Raw genomic sequence first — 25,151 nt, forward strand, 5'->3', positions numbered from 1 at the left:
TAAAAATATATATAAATTATCCTTATCCTATATAACTGTGATGAAAAAAAACAAAAACAAAACTCACCTTCCCAGATTCCACACAGTCCCAGCCCCAGCTGAGCTTCCTGCTTTCTTAAGGACATCCACTTAGCCTATCACTGGCCTAGGTAAGTCAGCAGTGTGGCCTGTGATAGATGGCAGGATAATGAGGGGTAAACTAGCAACGACCTATCAGGTACGCGATTGCTTCCCCCTTGTTCCCTGCTTGCTGCCTGTGCTATTACGTAGAGAACGCGATCTGGGAACAGCAGGAGAGGCCACAGGGAACTGGGGAGGGGCTGCCTGGACAACCCTTAGCTTGTTGTCTTTTAAACATGCACTATTAAACCAAGCCATAGCGCATTCAGCTGTTCTGCAGAACCGCAGCAGCCAAATGTGCGTGTGAATGGAGACAGAAGTCGTTGACTCCATTCACTCCAATAAAGTGAATGGGAGCAGAGCTGAAGTAGCTTGGTGCAGCTACTACAGTATATGGAGCCATCTGCTTCCAAGCCCTGTTAATAGCGAAGATTCAAATGATGTGCAGAACAGCAGATCACTGAGGGTAAGGGGTCGCCTACTTCCCAAAATTCCCAGAGGAATAGGAATGGCCTTAGTCTTCACACATCTTCATGAAACTCTCCTTAAAAGGGGAAGTCCAGGCAAAATAATTTTAAGATATATGTTATTACCCAACAAAAGTTATGAAAATTACTAATAGACATTTACTATGGGAAACGCACCTATAGTACATTTTCCCTGCACTTACTACAGCATGGCCTGTTCAGGTCTCTGTAAAGTTAGTGATGTCACGTCGCAAACTGCCGACTCCTGCTGCTCCAGTCTGTCTTACCGGTACAGCAGGCGTCAGCAGTTTATGTGACGTGACACCAACACCAACTTTACAGAGACCTGAACAGGCCATGCTGTAGTATATATGTAGTTTATATGTAATTTTCATAACTTTTGTGGGGCAATAATATCTTAAAATAATTTTGCCTGGACTTCCCCTTTAAGGAGATCCAGTACCCTTCTGATCGATAGGCCTCTCATTAGCAAACACCCTTCTCTGTACTGAAGAGGGACAACAACCCCGAAACAGCTGTCTGCAGATGGGAAGATTTTTCTTTTGGAGAGATTGTTTGGCTTGGCATAAAAGCCCCAGTTAATAAAACACTGACTTGCAGGGGCACCACTTAGCCTAAGAGGTGTGAGAGCTATTTTGCATATCCTTTCTTCCTATAATTCCCAGTGGAGCAGGAATGGCTTTTTTAAGCCTCTATACATATATATTAGGTTCTTCTGATGGAGAGTTAGTATACCTCTTTCATTTACTGTTTGCCTAAAATCAGGATAGACCTTTAAAAACCAGCTAATTTTTATCTTCTTCACTTATTACAACTTCCCATGGACAAAAGACGAAAAACAAAACGCTTCCCTCAGCCCTGAATCAAATGGAACTACTACATTGTCTTTTAAGAGTCTAGAGCTTTATTTACACAAAGGCAGGTTCCACATGACAGTGCCTAAAAGCGATGGTTCTCAGGGCAAATAAATCCTAGTTTACCAATTAAGCAGCTATTATAATGGTTAGAGGAACATATTGCTATTCTGTATGTAGCGGTGACATTCCAATCTGCAGACTGGCAAGTGGGCTTTGTAATGCAAATAATAAAGCTCTCCCCGTGAATGGTTTATCAGCAAGCCAAGAATATTGTATGACTGCTGTTAGAATAGAACCCATGTATTTCTGAACTGTGACTATTACAGCTTAAAATTAATTTTCCTAATTTGAAATTTAGACACTTTTTTAAAGCATATCATTTAGGGTATTATTTCCAGTTCTTTTTATTCTAGAACCTAACAAGGACTAGTACTTGAAATAAAACAACATTGCAGATAGACCGCAACAAAGAAGAGGTGAAAATGTGTTAATTGAAGCACCGAGTCTCCAATTAGAATATTCTGGTGACAAGGAACTGCGAGTGGCTTTACCATATGAATTAAGGTTGATATTTCGCAATCTGTACACTTTTTATTTATTGATATTATTGATATTACAGGAGACGGAAAGACAGCTGTAGGTAGCAGTCTAGGGCTCTGTTCAAATTAATTTCAGGGATTCCACTTGAAAAGCAATGCATACATGTTGCAGCACAGACATTCTAGATTTACCATCAAAATCCAAAAGGTTTGGAATGTGTGCATGACCAAAGTTGAAAGGTCATTGCAGCAAATTCATTACCACAAATAAAGGCAAGGTTCACACTGCAAGCTTTTCTTGCGTTTAACATGCAGTTTTTGTTTTGGCTAGTGAACTTATTGAGAGACATTTGCGCTAACAGAAAACAAACTTAAAAGCACAAAGGGTAGAAATGTGAACTGGACAGGTCACCACGGATTGTTACAGGCTATTAGTATGAACATGGCTGTCAGTCATATTTTTATATTCAAATGTCTACTATTTACTTGTCCTTGATCCCCAATTAGATCATCTGGGGACAGTTCCTTGAGACAAATCTGCTAATAGTACTTGCTTTGAACTTTGTCCTATATCTACTACTGGTCTGCGCCTGTCAAGGTTTCATCTATATCCACCATTGCCAACTGCGGGGAGTTTCCCATTATGAGTATACTGCCAGGACCCATTGGCTCAGGATTCCCGGAAACCTAGAAACCTGTGGCTGCTCCGGCCTACATCGCTTTTTCCACTGAGTGTATTTAGATGTTGTGCTCGGAGTACAACATCATAAGGTAAGCAAAGCCTTTGTTTTTACCATCTAATGGATTTCACCCTATGGTGTCTGCATATCTCTTTTAGCTTCCCAATACATCAAAAGGATAACTCCAGGAAAAAATAAAAGCCCTGTGTTCAGCTCCATTTACAACTTCACTAAGTTTTGCTTACCCTATAACTAGAGTTGAGGAAACTTCAAGCATGCTCAGGTTTAAAAGGGGGTACTCCGGGACGGGGGTATTTTTCAGTTATGGCCGGGGATGGGGTGGTCATAGACTGTGGAGGTCACTTATCTCCCCGGTTTCAGCGCCAAGTCCCAGATCGCGCCGCCCGGTACACCCGTCCCGTGGCAGCTTCTTGGTGTGAGCTGCCGCATGAGACTTGACATCTCAAGGCAGCTCAGCCATTCAGCGCCCGAGGTGGGACTTTGCTACGGCCGCAGAATGGCTGAGCGGCCTTGAGACATCACGTCTCATGCGGCAGCTCACACGAGGAAACGGCCGCGGGACGGGTGTAATCGGCAATCCGGAACCAGACGCTGGAATGGGGTAGGTAAGTGACCTCCGGTGTCCATAACCACCCCATTCCTGGCCATGCACCATTTGCACCATTTATTTAGAGGTGGCAGGCTGTATCCATGACCTCCAGGACTCCATAGAGCTGCATCCAACTTCAGCAGGCACTGGTAATCAAATTCTGCACTCTTGGGTTCAGAGGAAGCATGCTCAAAGTTTGCTCATTTTTACCTATAACTAGAGATGAGCGAACCTCGAGCATGCTTGAGTCGATCCAAACCCAAACTTTCGGCATTTGATTAGCGGTGGTTGCTGAACTTGGATAAAGCCCTAAGGCTATGTGGAAAACATGGATATTCTCATTGGCTGTATCCATGTTTCCCAGAAAACCTTAGAGCTTTATCCAAGTTCAGCAGCCCCCGAAAATCAAATGCCGATCGCTTGGGTTCAGATCGACTCTAACCCGAACCTGGTTCGCTCATCTCTACCTATAACCATAAGGTAAAGCAACAGGGAGGTCCACACTTAGGGTGGGTTCACACTGAGCAATCCGTGCAGAGAAGTTCCGGCAGATTCCGTTGCTCGTCCCTGCTCACATCTCCGCCTGTGCCATAGACTCAATTGTATGCACAGGCAGATTCTGCCATCCGATGAAAAAATTGACAAGTCAATTCTTTCGGCGGATGGCGGAATTTGCCTGCCCATAGAATTGAGTCTATGGGACGGGCAGAGGTGCGAGTGGGGACAAGCGACTGAATCCGCCAGAACTTCTCCACACAGATTCCTCAATGTTAAACAACCCTTAGGATACAGGGAGAATAGTACCTAGCTTTATCCTTGCCCAGCTCGTTCCAGTGATTGGTGGGGATATGAACAAGATCCTGACGGATCAAAACTTTCACATAAACATGTCTCTAGGACACATTAAAAAGTTATTTTTTAAATGACATGGGGTCTGTGTGACAAAATAAACTATTAATTGAACCATGAAACAGCCCAGAATTACACTTGTCATTTTACAGAGGAGTGCTGTAGAGCAGTGCTTCTCAAACCATGAGGCAGGCCTCACCAGGGAGGCGCCCCCTAGTTGTTGGTGAGGCCCAGCTAAGGAGCCAGTTTTTTACAAAACTAACTATGATCTGCACAGTCCTCTAAAATCTCCATTTTAGCAACATTAATTGATTTTGTACTTGCTTTATTAGTATATAGAGCTTGGGAGATGGATGAAAGGTAGTCCTAGCATTATTTTGAGCTTTTACCACAGATAGTGAGGCCCAGGCACCCTCTTTGTCAGTCTGGTGAGGCCCAGGCATTGCCTTGGTCGGTTGGGTGAGGCTCCAGTAGAAATAGTTTGAGAAGCACTGCTGTAGAGAATGTCAGCTTGATGTGCACAGATCACACATTTTATGGGCAATATAAAAAGTTATGTTAGGCCAGACGGAAAAGACTAAAAACTCAATGTATCAATGTGTATATTTATAAAAAAAACACATTCTGATAGCAATAGGATATGCGGCTTAGCTCTACTGTCACAGAGTTAATCAATTTAGCTTTACAATCTGTAGTAAACCAATACCCTGAGACTGGTGAGCAAACTGTTGAGAAATATAAATGTCTACAATGATAAAATGGCGTATGGTCCATACGGGACTAACGTTGCATCATCTGTAATTAGATAGTTTGCCATTTATATAAAACAAGACCATTGTTAATATGAGCAGATTTCTATTCCTTTAACAACTTACGGGCCACAAGGTGCTTTCAGATGGGCGATTTCTTCACTTTGGCATTTTAAATCTGTCTAAAATAAGTATTTCCCATCTGCTGCTGCCTTCCACCAAATGGCATGAATAAGAAACAAATGTAGCGTGAAGAGATTTACACAACGCACAGTATATTTTTACTATGTGCAGGCTGGCTTATTTACCAGCTGCAGAGGCAAAAACCCACCACTCTTTTAGCACTCAGAAATTATAATGTGTATTTGTACACATGCACGTTGTTCCCCCTACAAATATGGTACCTAATAAGAGATAATGAATCTACCAGCACAGGAGCATTCACCAGTTTGCGCTATGATCGGTTAATAGCAATTTACTATTTTACATAAATTACCAAATCTCAGTCTTCTTGTAGAATAAAGAAGAGTTTGATGACTTTTTAGATAATCACTGAGTAGAAGGGGTTACTGGAGCAAGAGCCAAACAGATTTGGTCCAATGGTCGCAGGACTTGTCAGTTGTCGAATGAACACAATGGTACAAGTCTGTCTGTCCATTGCAGAAAATACTGTTCTATGCTTGCTATAAAATGTTCTAATACATTGTTGTATTGCAAAATTGGAGAATGTATGCAAATAGCTCCACTGACAGCCCCTCCTCAACATGTACCACCATAGATTTTACATAGACACAATACATAACTATAGACTTTTATATATAAAATTTATATACTACTATACTATATATTAAATACGTTTGCACATAAACTTTTATATACTTTTGTGGTCCTCTCATTGGGCTTTTCCTAGCCACGGGGGAGGGGGGGAGGGGAAGGAAGGGGAGGAGGAGAGGAGAGCTGAGTAAGCCATATTTACCAACCCATTCCCCCTTAGCTCCTGTTTAGCTCCATCAACTCCCCCATCTTCTGTCTTCTTCCTGCTTCTGAGATAGGTTTAAGGCAAATCATTGGCCGCAGTGCTCTCTTCTTGGAAGCAAGAGGAAGATGGAAAACTGGGGGACTAAACTGGGGGACTAAACAGAGTCGATTGTAATATGAAGAAATCAAAACCCCCTGCCATCATTGACTTGTCACCTCATTTTAGTGTGTCCCCCACACTGAAAAAAATATATATTATATATATAATATATATATATATATATATATACACACACACACACACAGACAGATAGAGATATAGAGAGATATATTGAGATATAGAGAGATATATATGCAGCAGACCTCTCAAGTGTTCCCTAATACAGTTCTGGCCCTTCGTACCAGGTGGTGATATTCACACATTAAATATCACAAGCACTGGGGGTATACTTCAGGAATGATATACTGTAGACGTAAAAAATTATACATACACACACAAATACATACATACATACACACAGACTGCGGCAAACACTTCTCACCATCAGTAGAGAAGGAGAACTGCTGCCGCTCTAACTGGAATATTTCTATATTGCCGCACATTAAGAATTCCCAACATTAACCACTTATTTCTACTGAGAAAACCTTCTGACAGGAACAGAAATGTTTATTTTTATCTAATGATCTCCAGAGAGTCTTAACCCCTGTACTGCTGGAGGGCCTAGCAACCAGCGCAGGGAATGGAGGCCTGCTGCCTGTGGAGCGCAGCACAATTTCTGGTGTTGCCATAGTGACCAGGCCCTCTGAGGATCTGGCTTCACCATGCTTCTCAAAGTGTGTCAATGGCGTGCTATGATGAATAAATTGAAAATTAGCTTTCAGTTCCTTACACCAGACACACGGGAGCAGCTTCATCAACACGGTCACTGACTACTGGTTTGGCACAGTGTAAAAACTGTCAATACCTGCAACATGTTCCTTTAAAACATCACCAGCTCATGTTCATTGTCTAGAATACTGCAGGAAATGTCTGTTTCTGTACCTTTATCAAGCTCAACACCATACAGAGGAAATCTATGCTCTGGAGATTCACATATTAAAAGGGGTAGTCTCATCCTAACCAACATAGTTATACTTGTAGAACTCGTCAATTTAATTTTTTTTTTTGCAAATACATTCATTCATTTAGCACATGCATCTCCTCCTCCTTACATGCTGCTGTTTTCCTTCCATTGTTGACAGCCCCTAGGTTACAGAACACCACTCTGCTATGATAGCAGTGATCTGGCTGGTGTATATATAGCTATAATGTAAATTTATAGAGCTATACAATATATCATGTAATCACACCAGTTCAGACTTTTTTTTTTTTCTTTTATAGCAGAGTGGTGGTCTGTAAATTAAACAACCCACCAGGGGCATAGCTAGGATGGAAATGTAAAATCTCTTGTGACCAGAGGCAGAATCTCGCTGCAGCTACAAAAGTGACTGGCAGAGCAGAGAGCCAATGGCTGCTTGCTCTGTCAGTCCACTCTATCTATAAAAAGGCCCATTAGGAGCCCTTATGGTTAAATACATAGGTACAGGAGCAGACTACCTTCTGCTTTACCCATTATGTACTGCAGTGTTTAAGTGACCCAAAGTTTACTTACATGCTGCAACACAAAAAAAATATATATATAACCTACAACTAAAAGATGCTGGACAAAATACTAATACTACTTTTTTTTGTGTGCACTTTCCGCACCTCTGTGGGTCAAGTGATATACCATAGAACATATATCAACTTTTTCTGCCTTGTATACCATCTGATGTATGTGTTGTATGATTTTCTGCTCCCTTTTTTAATATGTTTTTAAAATATATTTTCTGTATGTAATAAAGTATTTTTTGATAAAATGTAGTATTTTGTCCAGCATCTTTTAGTTGTAGGTTATATATATTATCCTGATGTATATGGATATTGGTTATTAGAGGTCCTATTTTTGGCAAACAAAAAAAAAAAAGTTAAAAAGGAATACAAGGAGATCTCTGCTTCACTGCTCCTGTACTGATAACCCCTGACCTCGAAGCTTGGTCAGAGGTTATCAGAGCAGTGAAGCAGAGATCTCCTTGTCCTCTGCATATTAACCCTTTTTTATGTTGCAGCATGTTAGTGAACACCGGGACACACTGCACTACATAAGGGATTAAGCAGAAGGACACAGGAGACTTATCTTCACTGTGCATCCCTGGGTCCCCCTCCTGCATGGGCCCCATAGCAGCTGCCTACCCTGCCTCTATGGTAGCTACACCATTGCAACCCACCATCAACAATGGGAGGGAAACAGCAGTAGAGATGAGCAAAATCGCTCATCTAAATGAAGCGACTCACTTCATTTGATCAAGGCGCCGGCCTTTCAGCGCTGCTCAGCTTCCTGACACTCCTCCCTGGGTGCTGGGAAAAGCTGGATCCAATCCTGGGAAACTGGGAGAAATTTCCCAAGATTGGATCCAGCTTTTCTGGCACCCAGGGAGGAGTGGCAGGGAGCAGAGTAGCACTGAAAGGCCTGTGGCTTGATGATCAGACCATCATGATATTGATGGCCTAGCCTAATGATGGTCATAAAAGTTTATCCACAAAAGCTTAAAAAGCGACTAAGTAGAACAATCATCACCTTATCAAAAAGGTGTGAACATGTGCCAAGGTGTCACAAGCCGCAAGAGGAAAGCTAAAGCCAAACATTTATGGAAATGGAAGAATGGTCTTCAATTAACTTATAGGGGAATATACAGTAATATTATAACCCTCAGACACGTCGGCCAGGTTTACGGCTTGAAGGGGGTGGGAGGCATGCAATATGAAACCAGAAAAAAGACAAAGTAAAAGACCTTCATGTAATAAAATTGAGATTGTAATACAATGTAGAGACCCAGAGGAGTCATACAGGAGCAAATGCTGGGTAATGTTCAGCTCATTAACAATAAACTACTGAGGATTCTATGCACATCATCTCTACAGCACTACAGATGGAGTGGATTCCAGGGCTAAATGATTAACATTAAAAGGCTTTGTGCAATTTTCTAACTGTTTTTATTGCTCTAATGCATATACCATCTAAACATCTGAAATTAGGAACGTCCCATAAAACAGTACAAAGACCAGGATCTTTACGATATATCTTATTACAGGAGCAGGATTTGTTTATTTTCTTCTGTGAATGGAGGACATAATGGCATCTAGTATTTTTCTTTTGCTGCCTCCATTCTCTCCCTTTTCTATAGGCTTCCATGGGCAACTGTAACATGACCTTAAAATCATACTGTATACATTTTACCCATAAAAAGAGCATGACTGATCAGTTTAGGCATTAGGGGGATACATTACAGTATGACTGCAGCATCAAACTACAGGGCCTAGATTGGGGGATTAGTCTCGTCATCATTTGTACCAGGGATATGGATGTCATACACCTGCAAAATTATAGCCATGTGATAATGCCTCTATGCAAATAGGATGCCATTTATAATGTTACACCCTTCACTTTGTAATCTATATCTTTAGTACTTAGACACTGGGCTGATGGAAATTGATTAGAAAATACCATACCTAACACTATGTGCAATTTGAAGCCAAGATTAAGGCAAGATTCAGCAACACAAAATCACACTTTATTGATCAACATTGATTGCTTACTTCCACCTAAAGAAATAAGTGGTGAGAACAGTTCTGCCGCATTACACACAGCAAGACCTGTCGTAAACAACCATAAAATGTTCCTCCTGAGCACTGAACCATGCGCAGAATATGGATTTACATTAAAAATATATATTGCAAATTACGTTCAGGTTATGCTTTAGCGGCACATTAGAAATGACTTTAAAACACAGAAAGCAGAACAATTTGCCATTATATTGACAATATGGTGGCAAGACAGAACACAAGTTGCAATTGCATCCAGGCTGCTAATGTAGGGTGGGGGTGGGGACATGTCATAGGCTTCTCTGCAATAAGCGAGCAAAGAATTTTGTTCTCTGGTAATAGTATATTGATATACAGATGCAAGACTGTCCTTAATGTAGAAATACATTTTTATAGTGTATGCGGATTCTATACAGCATAGCATAGAATAAAGCAGAATGCAAGGTACTCCTTAACGGCGTCTATTGTGTCTACTTAAATGTGCTTTTTGGCTACAAAGTCATTTTGAAAGACCCAGCATATCAATGTAAAGAACAGAAACTGCATTTGGGGTTGGGTAAAGCCATTCCAAAGCGCCGGGTGTTTATGCCATGGAAAGTGTCTGGGCTGACCAAAGACTATGGAGGAGACAGTAAAGAGGATTCTGCACCATCCTTTTTGAGTCAGGGTATGTGCACACATAATTTCCACTGACTGATTCTGCTCGAATTCTGCACATTTTATAGCACTCGCAGAATTCCTGCGGAACTCCACGCGAAAAATGAACTCCTATAGAGTTCTATGAAATTCTGGCAGCGCAATCCGCCCAAAGAATTGACATGTAAATTATTCGGGCGGAACACAGATTCTGCACAGATTACGTTCTTAAATTTCCACTGTGTGCGCGGACAGACGAAAATCCCATTTTGCTCTATGGAAAGGAGCAATGTTGCATTTAAACGGGCAGAATTCCGCACGATTTTGCTGTGGGATTCCACAAGAATTGATTAGTACGCACATACCCTCACCCTGTACATTTATCATCTTCATCTATAGTACTGTCATCTCTATTTGTATTTCTCTTTTGTCCCCCTTACAATTCTTCTATTTTTTGGCCTTTGTTCTCAAATTGTCCTTTATACATCCCAGGGGCTTTGGATCCTCATTTTGGGATCAACATTAACCCCTACCGCCCTGTTTATTGAATTTAGCTATTTTTGGTAAACAATGGAAAAATAAAAAGTGTTAATGCTTTTTACAATTTTCACTTCCTGTTATAATGGAAAGATATAAATTATACACAAAACAATGGATATGAACCCTCCCATAATGACTTTAAATCTACCAGCTACAGAATACAAGTACAGCTCTTGGGTCTATAGGTAACGCAAGCATGTTTCTTCCAGCCATGCAGGCCCAAAACAAATCACTTCTAGGTAAGCTTAACAGATGGATATGCATGGCTGGCTCATCAAGGGTTACACATTCTCCATTAATGTTAAGTGTATTATGCAGTTCTACTTATTGATGTAAATACCTATGGGGGATAAAAGTGCCCCTTCATTAAACAAACACGTACTCATTCCTGAAAAGGTTGGAAGGTTAACCGACCAGGAGACAAATCTATAGCCCCATATTTCAGTCCAATTAACGCCCTTTCTCCTCATTAGATAATTCATCCACGCCAGGGAAAATACACAAGGGGGTATAAAATGGACGGAACATCAAGTTCACTTACTCTTCCATAGACCACAATGAGGACACATATAGCTATTGATTATATGCAATGCCGGAATGTGCCATGACATTCACAATAGGTCAGCAATGTCCATGGTTTGCATTGTTGGATTGTACACATCCTTCATACGAATAAATTGAGAGACCTCAATTAGAGGCTTCATTTTGGACACCGAGGTAACTGAAGAGCAGAACAAACAACTACTTGTCCACCTTTTATGCACCAATTACCGGATCCTGTAAATGTCACAATCATGAAGGTGTAGCTTCTAATAGTGTAGGATCAGCACTGTCACAAGAGCTTTTACCACTTGTGCTTATCAGTAATCAATGTATAGAATATGTATGTACAATCCTATGTATATACAGATGGTACACCTTTCTTCCATCTTTTCCTGTTTCTAATGTCTGTATGTTAGCAAGATGAGTGGGCACAGGAAATAGAGAAACACAATGGTTGGAGAAGTAGGCTACCCAGTTATTTGTGGTCTGGGTATAAACAATGTTATAGTGCCTGTACTTTCAAAAGGATTTTAAAAATCTGCATGGTTCCGCTAGATTAAAGGGTTTATCCAGTTTTAAAAACAGCACCGCTACTTTCTTGCAGTTTGCGTATGGTATCCCAATTCAGCTATATTCCCTTTCAATGGAACTGAGCTGAAAAACCACACCCACACCCAAACTGGGGACAGGAGAGGTGCCCATGCTACTAATGCTGTTACTAAGCTCCCAAGTCCCCCTCTCCCAAAAGCCCAGTATAGTGCCAACAGAATTCACTCCTACTCAACCTTTCCCTCCTCCGGCATTCTCAGGACAGCATGGCACAGTGCTGGAGAAACTGCATTTTACTGAACAAGCTGGCACTATGCTGAGGGGATGATTTACAAAACACTACTGTAGATGGCATTGGGGGGGGGGGGGTTGTAAGGAAGGCCCTACAAATAGGAAAAGCATCAACAGTATCACAGCAAGGTAGGGGTTCAATCATATAAGCAGGGGTTATACCACAAAAGTGGTCCTGGAGATACAGGCTTATAGCTGAGGTTCATAGTACATTTTCTGTCTCTCTCCAGCAACTCAACTCCCTTTTTATTTTCACAGAAATAAAATTATAAACTGGATTCCATTCTATCAAGGATCATGAAATGCAATATTAGTTGAAGTATAAGGCCTTAGTCACACGCTTCATATATATCTGCAATTACAGACAAAATTTAGGGCACATTGATTTCTATCTGGCTATTCATACTGTCCGTAGTTTTACAGATCAACAAAATAAGACTGCGGAATAGATTCACACATAGAATTCTATGGGAAAGTCCGTAAAAACGTGTAATGTCCTCAAACTTCACCATCCAATTTTTTTGCGGAACAAAAAAAAAAAAAAAAAAAAATGGATTAAGGATGTACTACAGACACATTTTTTGCAGATTTTATGCAGTCCTGAAAAACTACTGAATTTGTGAATGAGGCCCAAATCCTTTTAAGATCACCACTTATTGAGAACTTAAGAGCCTGGAAATATGTTCTGTATAAGAGAAGAAGGTAACCAATACAGATACAAATGAAGACCTCTCAGTGGGCTGCCTGATAATTCCTCACGATAGATTCCAGGATGGAACCCACAGCTCATTAGGCTTCAAATTAATGGGAAATGTGACTGGTCCATCCATGAATTCTTATAAAAAGCTATTACATTTTACACCTGTGGTAACGCAACAGCAGGTTAATTACGGCGAGAAGTGTCGGAGTCTCGAGATGCCTTCCAAGACTAATCCTTCTCACTTTGAGCGAAAGGTAACAGCTGTTCCACGGTGCATCAAATCACTGCACTAGGTACCATGGCACAATTACCACTAAGTGGTATAGATCATCAATGGTAGAATGAAGCAGCATCTGTGAATATGGGACATTATTAAAGGCAGCACTGTGCCCTAATTGTCAGCATTTTGTCAGACAAGTTGCTGAATGTGCAGGCCGCCTTCAGAAAGATCTGCAGCCACAGCCCAGAGACCGATGCTTATCAGGCAGAGTGTCTTATGTCTACCAAGCAATGCCTAAAGCTTCATGTGCCTCTAAACTAAATATTAACCTTCTCATGATAGACTAGCTTACCACATTACTATACGGATGTATAATACCAGCATATGCCACATAGACCCAAGGCTCTCATTACAAATAATCAGCTGTATTAAGAGATGGTCGGCTGAACATTATTATAACCAGAACGCTTACAGCTGACAAACAGATAGTAATCCTAACAGATTTATACTCATGAGATTGAAATCTTCAGCATTTCTGAAAGACGGAAAAAAAAAGCTCCCATAAAAAGAGATGTTATTCTTGCACGTTTTAAAAAAGGGCATCAGTAACCTAAAAGTTTGTAAAGGGGTGTTCTGCTTTGGTCAATTCCTACTGGATAGAAGGGGCCCTTAATAAAGCTTTGTTCCCTCACTTTTGAGCCACAAAACAATCATTTTACAGCACAAACCACAGGAAAACAAGGCCACACAGTTTTCCTTGTGGACTCCATCCAATAGGAAAAGGGTTTTCCACACACTTTAATGGCCACAACATTGTCAGGTATTTTTTTCACCGTTTACATTCCAAAACTAGGAATTTCACCAGCTTTTTTTGGAATGTAATATTTGGTTGTAATTCTTTAGGGCTATAGCTTTTGTTACAGACCAAAAAGCTGCTAAAATGCTCAGGAACTGTTTAATAGACTCAAAATAAGCCTTTAAATTTCTAACTATTTGAATAAAAAGAGTTTTTAATTAAAAAAAAAAAATGTTGTTTATTGTTTAAAAACACTGTAGGCACAGCCTAAACTAGTTGCAAGGCATCTGCCTGCTGGGGCTACCGGAAAATCTGTTGTCATCCGTGGGAAATCCTGCATCTCAGTGCTCACAATTGCTGCAACAGCACCACCACCAGTAATACACAGCTCCCATTCAAATTAATTGGATGTCTGTATATATAGTACATATTGCTACTAGTGCATATAAAATGGTAACCGGTGTCTGGTGTCGCCGATGACCCCCGCTGACTGCATAGCCTCTACTTTGAGATTACTTCACCTTGGGAGTGATAGCCCTCTCAGCCAATCACTGACAGATGGGACAGCGATGCAGCTCGTGATTGGCTTAGCAGGCAGTCACTCCAAAAACAGGGACATTTTTAAAGTGGAGGCTTTGCAGTCAGCAGGGGACACTGGCGACTGGGGACACTAGAGGACAACACTGAGGGAGTGTGGACAGGTAAGCACAAACTGTTTATAGTCTTATATGCACCAACAGCAACATGTTCCAAAATGGTTAACACCGGGCCGCCTCTTTAATATTCATAAAAAACATTATACTGCAATGTAGGAGATACAGATAAGCTCATCTCTACTAGGAGCCACCCAAGCACCACCTCCTTTTCAGCAGTAACTAGGACCCAAGTTTGTTCCTCAAGACTGACAGGACTACAAAGGCCCTTTACCAAATGCCACTACAATTGATGGAAACATTTCATTGGAAAATTACTTCTTGCTTTTGAAGTTTTTTTTTTAAATTTAAAATTAAAATTAAACATTTAGGATTTTTTTCCCCCACCTTTCCATTTTACCGTTCACATTTGAGATTAGCCCAACTGGAGCATGCTGTAGTCAGATCGCTTGGCATTTGAATATCGGTGATTGCTAAAGTCAGATGGAACCCTAGGGAGTCAAGGAAAACATGGATACAGCCTACATATTTGTATACCACCATTACAATGGTTGCTACTTTGCTTTTGACTTCGCAAACACACAGTCCAATGCTTTCCATACACGGATACTGCAATAGTGGAAGCAATTAATATGAAGGTGTGAACTAATCAAAATGCTGCAACTATCTAGGCTTAACCCATGAGACAAACTGTGTTAGAACCATGATTTACCTTAATGCAATTTTAAAATGTCAAATGCAAACGAACGGCATTGGTAATTGCAGTTAATGTATTCCTTTCAGAATCGCTCTCTGTAAATGGAAGAAGTCATTCTCAGAGAACTCAAAACACCTTCTTGACTACTGAAGTGACAGCTTGACAGTGTGCATTGTGAGAGTAATAGAATGGCGCATGCCTTTCTTCATAACTTTTTTTTTAATCTCTCCAGTAAGGTACTTGACAAGTAAATTAGCTCTGTTTGATAGTGGGCCAGGATCCTTCTTGACTGTTCTGACACTTTCTATTATTCTAAGCTAAAATTAGAGATCAGAAATTAAATAAAAAAATTACTCATGCAAACGAAGAGGCTAACTTTAAAAAAATCAACATCCATTGATTCTATTACAGGTTGGTGCACTTTATAACACTTCAGGCTGGAATACACTTATTATTCCATCTATTGGACAGGAGATAGATTGGCGCGGAGGCCAACCACAGAGCCCCCACCACTCTGCAAGACTCCATACCTACATGCTGCAAAACTGGAGTTAAGAGAAATTAAAACCACGCCACGGACCAAAAACGCAGAGCACAGTGGCCTATGGCAGTCTATTACCTAGATGTCAGGGTACCCATTGCATCTAGGTTATTAAACTGCCAAAATCAATGTCATCTTTCGTTCCAATTGTTGCACCAGGAAGTAAGCTGTATTACAGCAAGTATCCACTAATAAGAGTTGGTGCCACTTCTGTACTAGTGCCACCCACTGGACATAGGCACTTAGCAATATTCAGAAGCCTTAGAGGATACACTGAGCACTGGTTGCCCTCCAATCACCCTAGGATGTAATTTCCCCAGATTCTTCAAATTGGTCAAAGCAAGAGGTTGAATTCCACCAATGAGCAGGTGGATAGGTCATAACTATGCGAGATGGGAACGTGTCTGCCATGTCAGATTTTTTTTTTTAATCAGTGATATACACTAGGGAATACACCTCAAAAATTCATTCAATGTGGCCATAAACAAAATGTAAACTGAACCATATACAAAGTGTGGGCATTACAGAATATTTTATGTTTTATTCATATATATTTCAGCTTTCAGATTAGTGGCCCTTTAACTATAATGTTCTCACTTATTGATCTTACAATGGTGCACACTGAGGCCTGATTTAGGAGTTGCTGACCTTGGTGTCCAATGCCAGGTTTTCAATTAAATGCATGCTGTGTAATTACAACGGGACTGACGCCAACACTTGGAGCAGTCTGCCATTTCATCGATGGGTAATGCACAGGTTTAAAATACAATCGGATTTGTACTTCTATATTTTTATCTACTTATTTTGCCCTTATAAGAGATGAAAAGATCACTTCCTTCAAAAAAATATTTTTGGTTCATACTTTGCAAATGTATCATATGGGCAAAAAAAAAATCTTCACAAAAACTAAACTAGAGCTTTCAAAAACATTGTGGACAAAATGAACACACATTGTGATACCTAGTGCAGGGACTTGCTGGGGTATACTTACCTGTCCTGGGTAGTGGTTGCCATGAGACACCTGGAAACTCAAATAAAATGATGCAACGTGTAGGAACTTTACAGCAAATTGTTCCACACACAATTTTCTTAGTGGGTCATGATGACCACTGCTAAAGATCAGAGTGTATAAATATTATGCTGAATCTGCTTGACAGAAGGTATCTGTAAATCCCCAGTTCATCATGGTCATATATGTGGAACATGGGGGCTGGACGCCTTCACTATAAGGACAGCTCATCAAACTATCCACAGGTTTTATTTCTATTATGGAATGTTTAGTCACTGAACTAAACTAATAAAATAAACAAATTGCCTCCTGAAACACAACTTTTTCCCTTTTATAATATGCCATCATGGTTAGATCACCTGGCTGGTCAAAAATTCAAGATACTGTTACATTTAACCAGTGCTGGGAAGAGTACCCAATTTTTTTTTTTTTTTTTTGCACAAATGCTTAACAGGGGCATCTATCACCTATAGGCTTTAATCCATTTAATGTACAGGTCATGACCTTTTCATTATATGTATGCTATTTTTGCCTATGGGTGACCTATGCCACTGTTTGACATCTGTATTATGCAACTGTCACCCAAGGGCTATTTTGGAAATTTATTTAATGGATACGACAAGCTCACAACATACCTGGTTTAACAAAACGCCAGTGACTAATTCCATATAATGGCATTTTTCATTCATTTAAAAAAAGTTCTACATAGAATGGAATAGCGGTCTTTTATGCTGTTCCATTCTAGTATTGCAGTGTAAGGGCTGTATTATACGGCTGACTACTAGGGATGAGCGAACTGGCTGAGGTTCGGGTTCATATGAACCTAAACTATCGGCTTCTGATTTCCGCTTTCTGCCTGCTCCGTGGTGAGAGTGGATACAACCTTGAGGACCTCCTGGAAAACTGGGATACAGCCATAGCCATAGGCTGTATCTCAGTTTTCTAGGTGGTCCTCAGGCTGTATCCACCCGCTCCACGGAGCAGGCAGACAGCGGGAATCAGAAGCCGATAGTTCAGCTTCATACGAACCCAAACCTCAACCAGTTCACTCATCCCTACTGATTACTAGTGTGACCATATGTCGATTGCTCGCTTACTAAACCTTTTAGATGGCGCGACAATCATGTAGCAAGGGCTGCATGTACACAGATCGCAATGTCCATGCAGCCCTTGCTTTAAAAATGTTATATACACTTTATACTTACCTGTCCACGGTACCCAGTGTCTCCTTCTAGATTCTGCCCAGATTCAGCTGCCACTGGCACTTCTGAGCTGGACTCTGAAGTGTCAGGCCGCTCAGCCTATCATTGGCTGCATCACTGTATAGTCTCGGTCAGTGATTGGCTGCAGCACTGTACAGTCTCGGTCAGTGATTGGCTGACCAGCCTGTCACTTTAGAGACCAGCTCAGAAGGGTCTGCAGCAGCTGCAGTGAGAAGCTAGGGCGACACCGGGGAGCACAGACAGGCAAGTATTAATTTTGCTATTTTCTTTACACATTCATCAGCCATGCATTGCTATTATAATTAATAATGCATGGCCAACAGCCAATAATTTGTGTATACAAAAAAAAAGGAGAAAAGAAAAAGTGTGATGAACAGACTCCCAAGTGTGGTTTAAGAGGAGCAAAAAGGTCAATACTGAAAGTTTCATAAATGGAAATATCCAGTCAAAGCAATGACTCTTTATTGGTGAAGGTGGTAAATCCAGGCTAAGTGACTGAAATGAGAGGTCACAGGTCACGCATCGTTGAGGTCTGTTAAATGCGAAGTCCGGCGAAAAGTATTGTATTGCCCCCCCAAATGTTATACAAAATCACCAATATACACTTATTATGGGAAATTCACATAAAGTGCTTTTTTCCCCTGCAGTTACTACTGCATCAAGGCTTCACTTCCTGGATAACATGGTGATGTCATGACCCGATTCCCAGAGCTGGGCCGGCTGTGGCTGCTGGAGAGGATGATGGCAGAGATGTTCATTGTCGGCTCTGTCTCCCCACCACAGTTCACCCCAGTTGTGTCGGGACTCTGCCTGCTGTCCCCCAGATTAGGGACACCTTCCCCCTGCTGCAGGCGGAATGTGAGGGGTGGCGTCCCGAGCGGTGGACAAAAAAAAAAAACACGACAGCAGCAGCACTGCCTGGAGAAAGACAGCACTGGGTGACAGCTAGTTTGAATTTGCTGCCCGGGAGACATTTAAGCAGGTCCCGCTGGGTGGGGAGCTGGGGGAGCACTGGACAAGGGAGACCAGGAGGGGGACAGAGCATCCCCCTGCCATAATCCTCTCCAGCAGCCCAGAGTCGGTCATGAAATCACCATTTTATCAAGGAAGTGAAGATTTCAGGCAGTAATAAGTGCAGAAAAAAAGCACTTTGTGTATTTCCCGTAGTAAGTGTATATTGGTGATTTGTATAACTTTTGGGGGGCAATACCATACTTCGGGGTTTCATGGTACAGTAAGTGTTAGTAATGAGATTTAATTTTGTTCATGGTTTTGGCATCATTTTCACTGACAAAACTGAAAAAACTCTGGCAAAAACTCTTTCCTACCTCAGAGAAATTCCAGTTTCCCCCTCCATTCCAAAAACATACTGATGGGCCAACGTCATAGAATTCATATCAACTTAAACATGTATTGTCATTGGAAAAGCATGAGCTCAGTTTGGTTACAGGTACTGACAATCTTCGTATAGAGCTGCAAAAATTGATGCTTCTGTTTAAGCGTCACAAAAGATTAACTACATGCTAACACCAGTGCCAGGAGCCCACTGAAGAAATTTAAAGTCATCAGCACAGCAAAACATCCCAAGGTGAAATCACAAAATCATAGAATAGGACAAGTGTCATACCGCTAGGCAGAAAAGGGGGGGGGGGGGGGGGAGGAGAAGGAGCAGCAGAACAAAGAAAAAATGGAAACTTAATAGATCTAGTAGGAAGTGACCAGTGCACAGGCCATAAGGTTGATGCCTATAATGTCATATTATAGATAAGCACTATAAGTTTACAAGTTAGTATTAACAAAGGTGGGCTTGGGAAGGTGTTTATAACCAACCCCCTCTAAAGGGCCTTTAACACAGGCAGATTATCGCTCCTAAAAAAATTTAATTGTTTGAATTTAAGTGATAATAATCTTGTTAATCGTTCAAGTCTTTCAGAGTAAACCCTCATCATTCCCAGTATATAGATACAAACACAATAATGATTACCACTATATATGAATGCAATTACTATCATATTTGCAATAATAATTCAGATTGCATTAACGACTTTCCATAGCGATTTATCCTTTTGTCTAAACACTATGGGGAGATTTATCAAAGGGTGTAAATATAGACTGGTGTAAACTGCCCACAGCAACCAATCACAGCTCAGCTTTCATTTTACCAGAGCTGAAAGCGGAGCTGTAATTTGTTGCTATGGGCAGTTTGCACCAATGTATATGCTACACCCTTTGATAAATCTGGGCCTATGTTTAAAAAATAAAAATCCCTAGCGATACGCTAAATGAGAGCTCAAGCGATTTATCCATACGTGTAAAAAAAAAAAACAAGCCCCATCAGCCGCCTATTTACAACCCATTTCGCAATAACGTTCCCGTCCACTTGAATATTCAATGCAAAGTACATAGTCGGCCAAATAAGGTAGTAAACCCCTATATCTCAGGAACGGCAGATGTAGCTAGTCAGTAAACAAACCACTGAGGGCACCACAAGTTATAAACACAAAAATCTTCTCTCTTTGGACAAACCACAGGCTCTTTTAAAAAGTACAACACAAAACAGACTCCAATACACCAGTTGTCTGGTCAAATAGGCCAAAACTAGCAACCATGTGTATGTAAACATGTGAGCCACTGAGTGTAATAAAGAAATGCTTAGTGTATGTATACTGAAATTGAAAACAAGAATAAAACCATAAAAAAAAAAAAATATATATATAATATATATAATATATATAATATATATAATATATATAATATATATATATATATATATATATATATATATATATATATATATATATATATATATATATATATATATATATATATATATATATATATATACATATACATATATACACATTTTCCCTTTTCTTTTACAGAGGTTTCCTAGCAGCAAATAAGAGCTTGTTTGCAGCCTGTCTGGCTCACCCAGAGGCTGTTAAAGGGTGTGAAAAATTTCTTCTTGATTGTTGCCTGGAGAAAAACCATTATTAATACAAACATAGGCAATGACAGACTGGTGTAAGTCTTGCCGTCTAGGACCCATAAAACTGCTCAGGACTACATAGCTGGGTTCTGTTAGCAACACAAATAGTTAATCACTTCTCCAGAAGATGGCAGGTCACTTCATCATGTGGCCAGAGAAATATATGGTCCCTCCCCCTATAGGAAGTGATAAATTAGACAAGCTATGAATTTAACTAGCCTTTTCATCTTCCTACTGAATATTCTAATGGATATACATCATTGTTTATGCTATATACGGAGTATAGCTACTTTCACACAAGTATGATTTTATCAATATTTCAACTGGTTTTCAAATACAGGAGATTAAAATACAGACACATTCAAATGTAATCCATACACCATCCTTATTTCACCTAATTTTTCAAAAAGTAGTTCCATTTCCTGCCGGGAGCACAGCCAATCGGTATTACTGATGAGTAATGCAACACTGATGTTATAAATGCATTTTGATCTCATCAATATGCCTGCATTGCGGAGCCGTATTACAGACATTTATCCATATACATGTGGGAATAGGTCTAAAGCTAGGCAGAGCCGTAAAATTTACCTTCATTGGTATTCTTTTATGATCCAAACCATTTACATCACTAATACATATGAGCATAAAAAGGCACGCTTGCAATGGTTACATTACAGAAGTACAGATAACCAGTACCTGGGTATACTGGTAACAATTGCATATGCCTATTTCCTGTGCTGAAGGATCTGCTTTTGCCTAATGGCGACCAATCACAGCTCAGAGATCTTTACAACATGATACGTATTGGAAAAACCTGGCATCTGCATATTTAAAAGGGAATATGAAAACCAACCACTAATATGGAACTAATATGGACTGCTAAATATGGAATTAATACAGATGTTAAATAAAAAATGGTGAATGAGCTTCACTAGTGTTCAGTGCTTGTTACTTGTTTGTCAGTGCTCGACTAGAGTAAAAGAACCCAACTAAAATCAATGGGAAACTTAACCAACCAGATTCTCCATGCTCAGCAGATCAGATGGTGTCTTGGTTCCCCTACAATGTGTCTTGCAGTAACCTATTTAAATACTTCTGTTCACTTAAAGGGTAAACCAGCGAAGCTTACTTTGAATGGAGCTCAGCTGCTGGAAGTCTAACTGCGTTCCAGTGCCGCCATTCTGTGCCATGACATGAGGTGCAGTTCAAAGCAAGCTTCGCGGAGTACCCCTTTAAGATATTTCCTTTACAATTCATACCTTTGAGACAGTAACTGGAGGAAACTGTCCCAGTAATGTGGAGACCCAACATAATTAAGGTTTCTATTCCTTCAGGTAAAATTCATTGATAGATATAAACAATATAACATTAGGGTGTCTTCACAGACTTTTTTGCAACATGCTGCATTTGGGAAAAAAAAAACTTGTTTTTTTCATGTCCTAAAAGATTACGTATTGGTACAGCTGTAATATAAGTATAGGGATAGCTTTACAGCAAGCATCGGACATCACCAGACCCTATTCTTTGTACGGGACATATTTGTAAGCACATTCGGTGACCTGTGCGGAGGTCAATCCAGAGGGAGGGAGAGACTGAGCTCCTATTGTCTTGTCTATATACTGTTGTCACCTTTCACTATAATTCTGCAGATTTCCACTTTCCAGCAACCTCCTCTATATTATCACAGACCGGACAGAAAGTCTCCGTTTAGTTTAGGTCTAGTGGCCAGACTGAAAACTACATGATTTCAGCACTCACAGGTATGATGGATTACAGGTACATAATAGTAATTTATTTAGCAATATACAAAGCAGATAATGAAACCACAGGATGAGGCTTAAAATTAAATATTAAGTAGTAATATATGGATCTAACCACAGTACTAACACATTATTTATTTCTCCCTTTTGCAGTAAAATATAGCTGCCCAATCTTTCCAATACCACGCTTTATAAATTGAAGCACATAATATAAGCTGGTGAAGCCATGCTAAGCAATATTTATTGTATTTATGGCCAGGCAGCGGTACATGCCATCAGTACTGATAATTACCAGATGCCAGAGCAGCCTCCCTAAATGTTAGCTTGGAGAAGACCTTTTCCCTTCTCCCTTGTATATATATGAGTCGCTACATGTGTTCTCTGGAGATTATGTTCTGTGTGATTACTTGCAATGATTTTTATGTACTGGGGCAATAAACACAATTTATGGCACAGCAGATGCTAACTGCAGGATGAGAGGAGAGTTAATAAGATTTCCTTTTCTGGTGGTGGTGCAGGGATAAATTGCTTTATTAATTAAAAATATTCAAAAAGTAGTAGATATACTATAACATCCAGAAATGTTTACGTATATAACAAAACGCACATAACTTTAGTGCTTTATACTAGTTATACAGCTTACTGAGAAACATATCAATATTATATATGTTCAACGCCACCGGTAATCTCTTATATCCGGGTAGAAAACACACTTGCACAGTATATGTGGGAAACTCTGATAGACAAAGCTCTGTCCAAAGAAAATATAGTCTTCCCTAGATAATGAAGCATAAATCTCTAGCTACAAGTTATACATCTTCCAGCTAGTAAAATGTATAGGATGTTGACAGATCCATCAATAACATTTACAGATAAATAATGGATGTAGTTACAGGACTGGGGGTTCTTTTAGCTTTGTGATGATCTGATAAATAAATGCAATTCCAAGCTGAGAATTTATGTAAGAATATGCATATATCACACATACATACAAACACACACAGTCAATCTATCCACCAAGCTGCCCTATTTGACTGCAACACAGGATCTAAAATATGATTAATATAACCCTTGGTCCATTTATCGTTTAAATGCATAAATATAAATATATAAAATCTCACACTGCCTGAGAAAGGCTTGTTTATGCCAAAACATCGCAAATTGGTGTGATATTAAAAATTCCACTTCACTTTGGATGTGCTGTCTCTTCGCACATTATATAATTATATATATATATATATATATATATATATATATATATATATATATATATATATATATATACACATACATACACACACACATGCATACACATACACACACACACACACACACACACTTATTACATGGAAAAGCCAAAAATTGTGACTTTGCAAGTCTTTTTTTTTCTGGAGTACAAGTAAATAAGACTGTATTTACCTAGAGGGTAGAGCCACATGGAGCGGCCAGCCGCATTTAGTCAAAGCCATGCCCAGATACAGTGGTTGCGGTTTGCAATTTGACAGCTTGCCCTGTCTAACTCTACACTAAGAGGTTGTATTCCAGCTCTACCAATCGTAACAGCAACAAGAGGAGGTATATCCACCTACCAGCACACACACTAATTTTCACATTTAAATTTTTTTTTTAAATTAGAAATATTCTTGCTATTCTAGAGGAGACAATGTACCATGTGTTGCTGCCCGCGTAGCACAAAAATATACAGCTAATATTAGATTTTGTGAAATAACCGCTCCTTTGGATTCCATTTATCACAAGGATGCCTTGGCATCAAGGATGCTTTAGACTGTAACTAAGCATATATTTTAGGAGAGGCTGAAATAAATTCAATGTGGCAGGAGAAGACAGGCATCAAGCAGCAAGGTCTCAGTCTGCAAGGCATGAACTAAAGATTAGTGACTCAATTGCACATTATATGCTCAATGAAGAGAATGAAGCTGACCTTCTGGTATCAGATAAAAATAGATCATTGTAGAGATGACACAAATGTGTGTTTTGGTCTGGTTGTTAAGAGGGAAATACAGACCAGAGTAAACTCCAATGTGCAATGGTTTGCTTATTCTTGGACATCAGCCAGTCATGTGACTGATCCTCACCCACATTCTGTACAGTATAAGTACGTACTTCAACCAAAGCAATAAACTATTCATGCATTGTAATAGCAAACACAAAATATAAAATTTAAAACAAGGTATATTACAATGAATACAATAAATGGCACCGTATAAAAGGTTACAATCATGTAAGAATCTAAAGTCTGGATATTCAAGCACTCACCCAGTTTTGGTAGAACATTCCTGAGGATGAGAATGTACAAGGGATTGTTTGCAAGAAGGTGGTATTAAAACGTTTAAATTTTTTAAAGGTGGGGGATGGTGTTGGTCTAATTTTAAAAGGGAGTTACTCCAGGATTGGAAAAAGCAGTTATACTGTTTCTAGGGGGGAAAAAAAA

At 39.9% G+C, this 25,151-nt stretch overlaps 1 protein-coding gene across 6 annotated transcripts in view; it reads right to left on the reverse strand.

The window, feature by feature from the left end:
* The window catches only part of PPP2R2B (protein phosphatase 2 regulatory subunit Bbeta), a 208,051-nt gene that overhangs the window by 51,076 nt on the left and 131,824 nt on the right, over nucleotides 1-25,151 (reverse strand). Inside the window, exon 1 of one of the 6 annotated variants that reach the window (XM_069972102.1) lies at nucleotides 6,413-6,576. The exons of the other annotated variants lie outside the window; for them this stretch is intronic. Coding sequence (XP_069828203.1) covers nucleotides 6,413-6,473 — 61 coding nt within the window. The 5' untranslated portion in view covers nucleotides 6,474-6,576. Of the gene's footprint in view, nucleotides 1-6,412; nucleotides 6,577-25,151 lie in introns of those variants that run through there. 6 annotated transcript variants of the gene reach the window in all.

The sequence above is a fragment of the Dendropsophus ebraccatus genome, chromosome 1 (assembly GCF_027789765.1).
Source record: "Dendropsophus ebraccatus isolate aDenEbr1 chromosome 1, aDenEbr1.pat, whole genome shotgun sequence".
Lineage (NCBI taxonomy): Eukaryota > Metazoa > Chordata > Amphibia > Anura > Hylidae > Dendropsophus > Dendropsophus ebraccatus.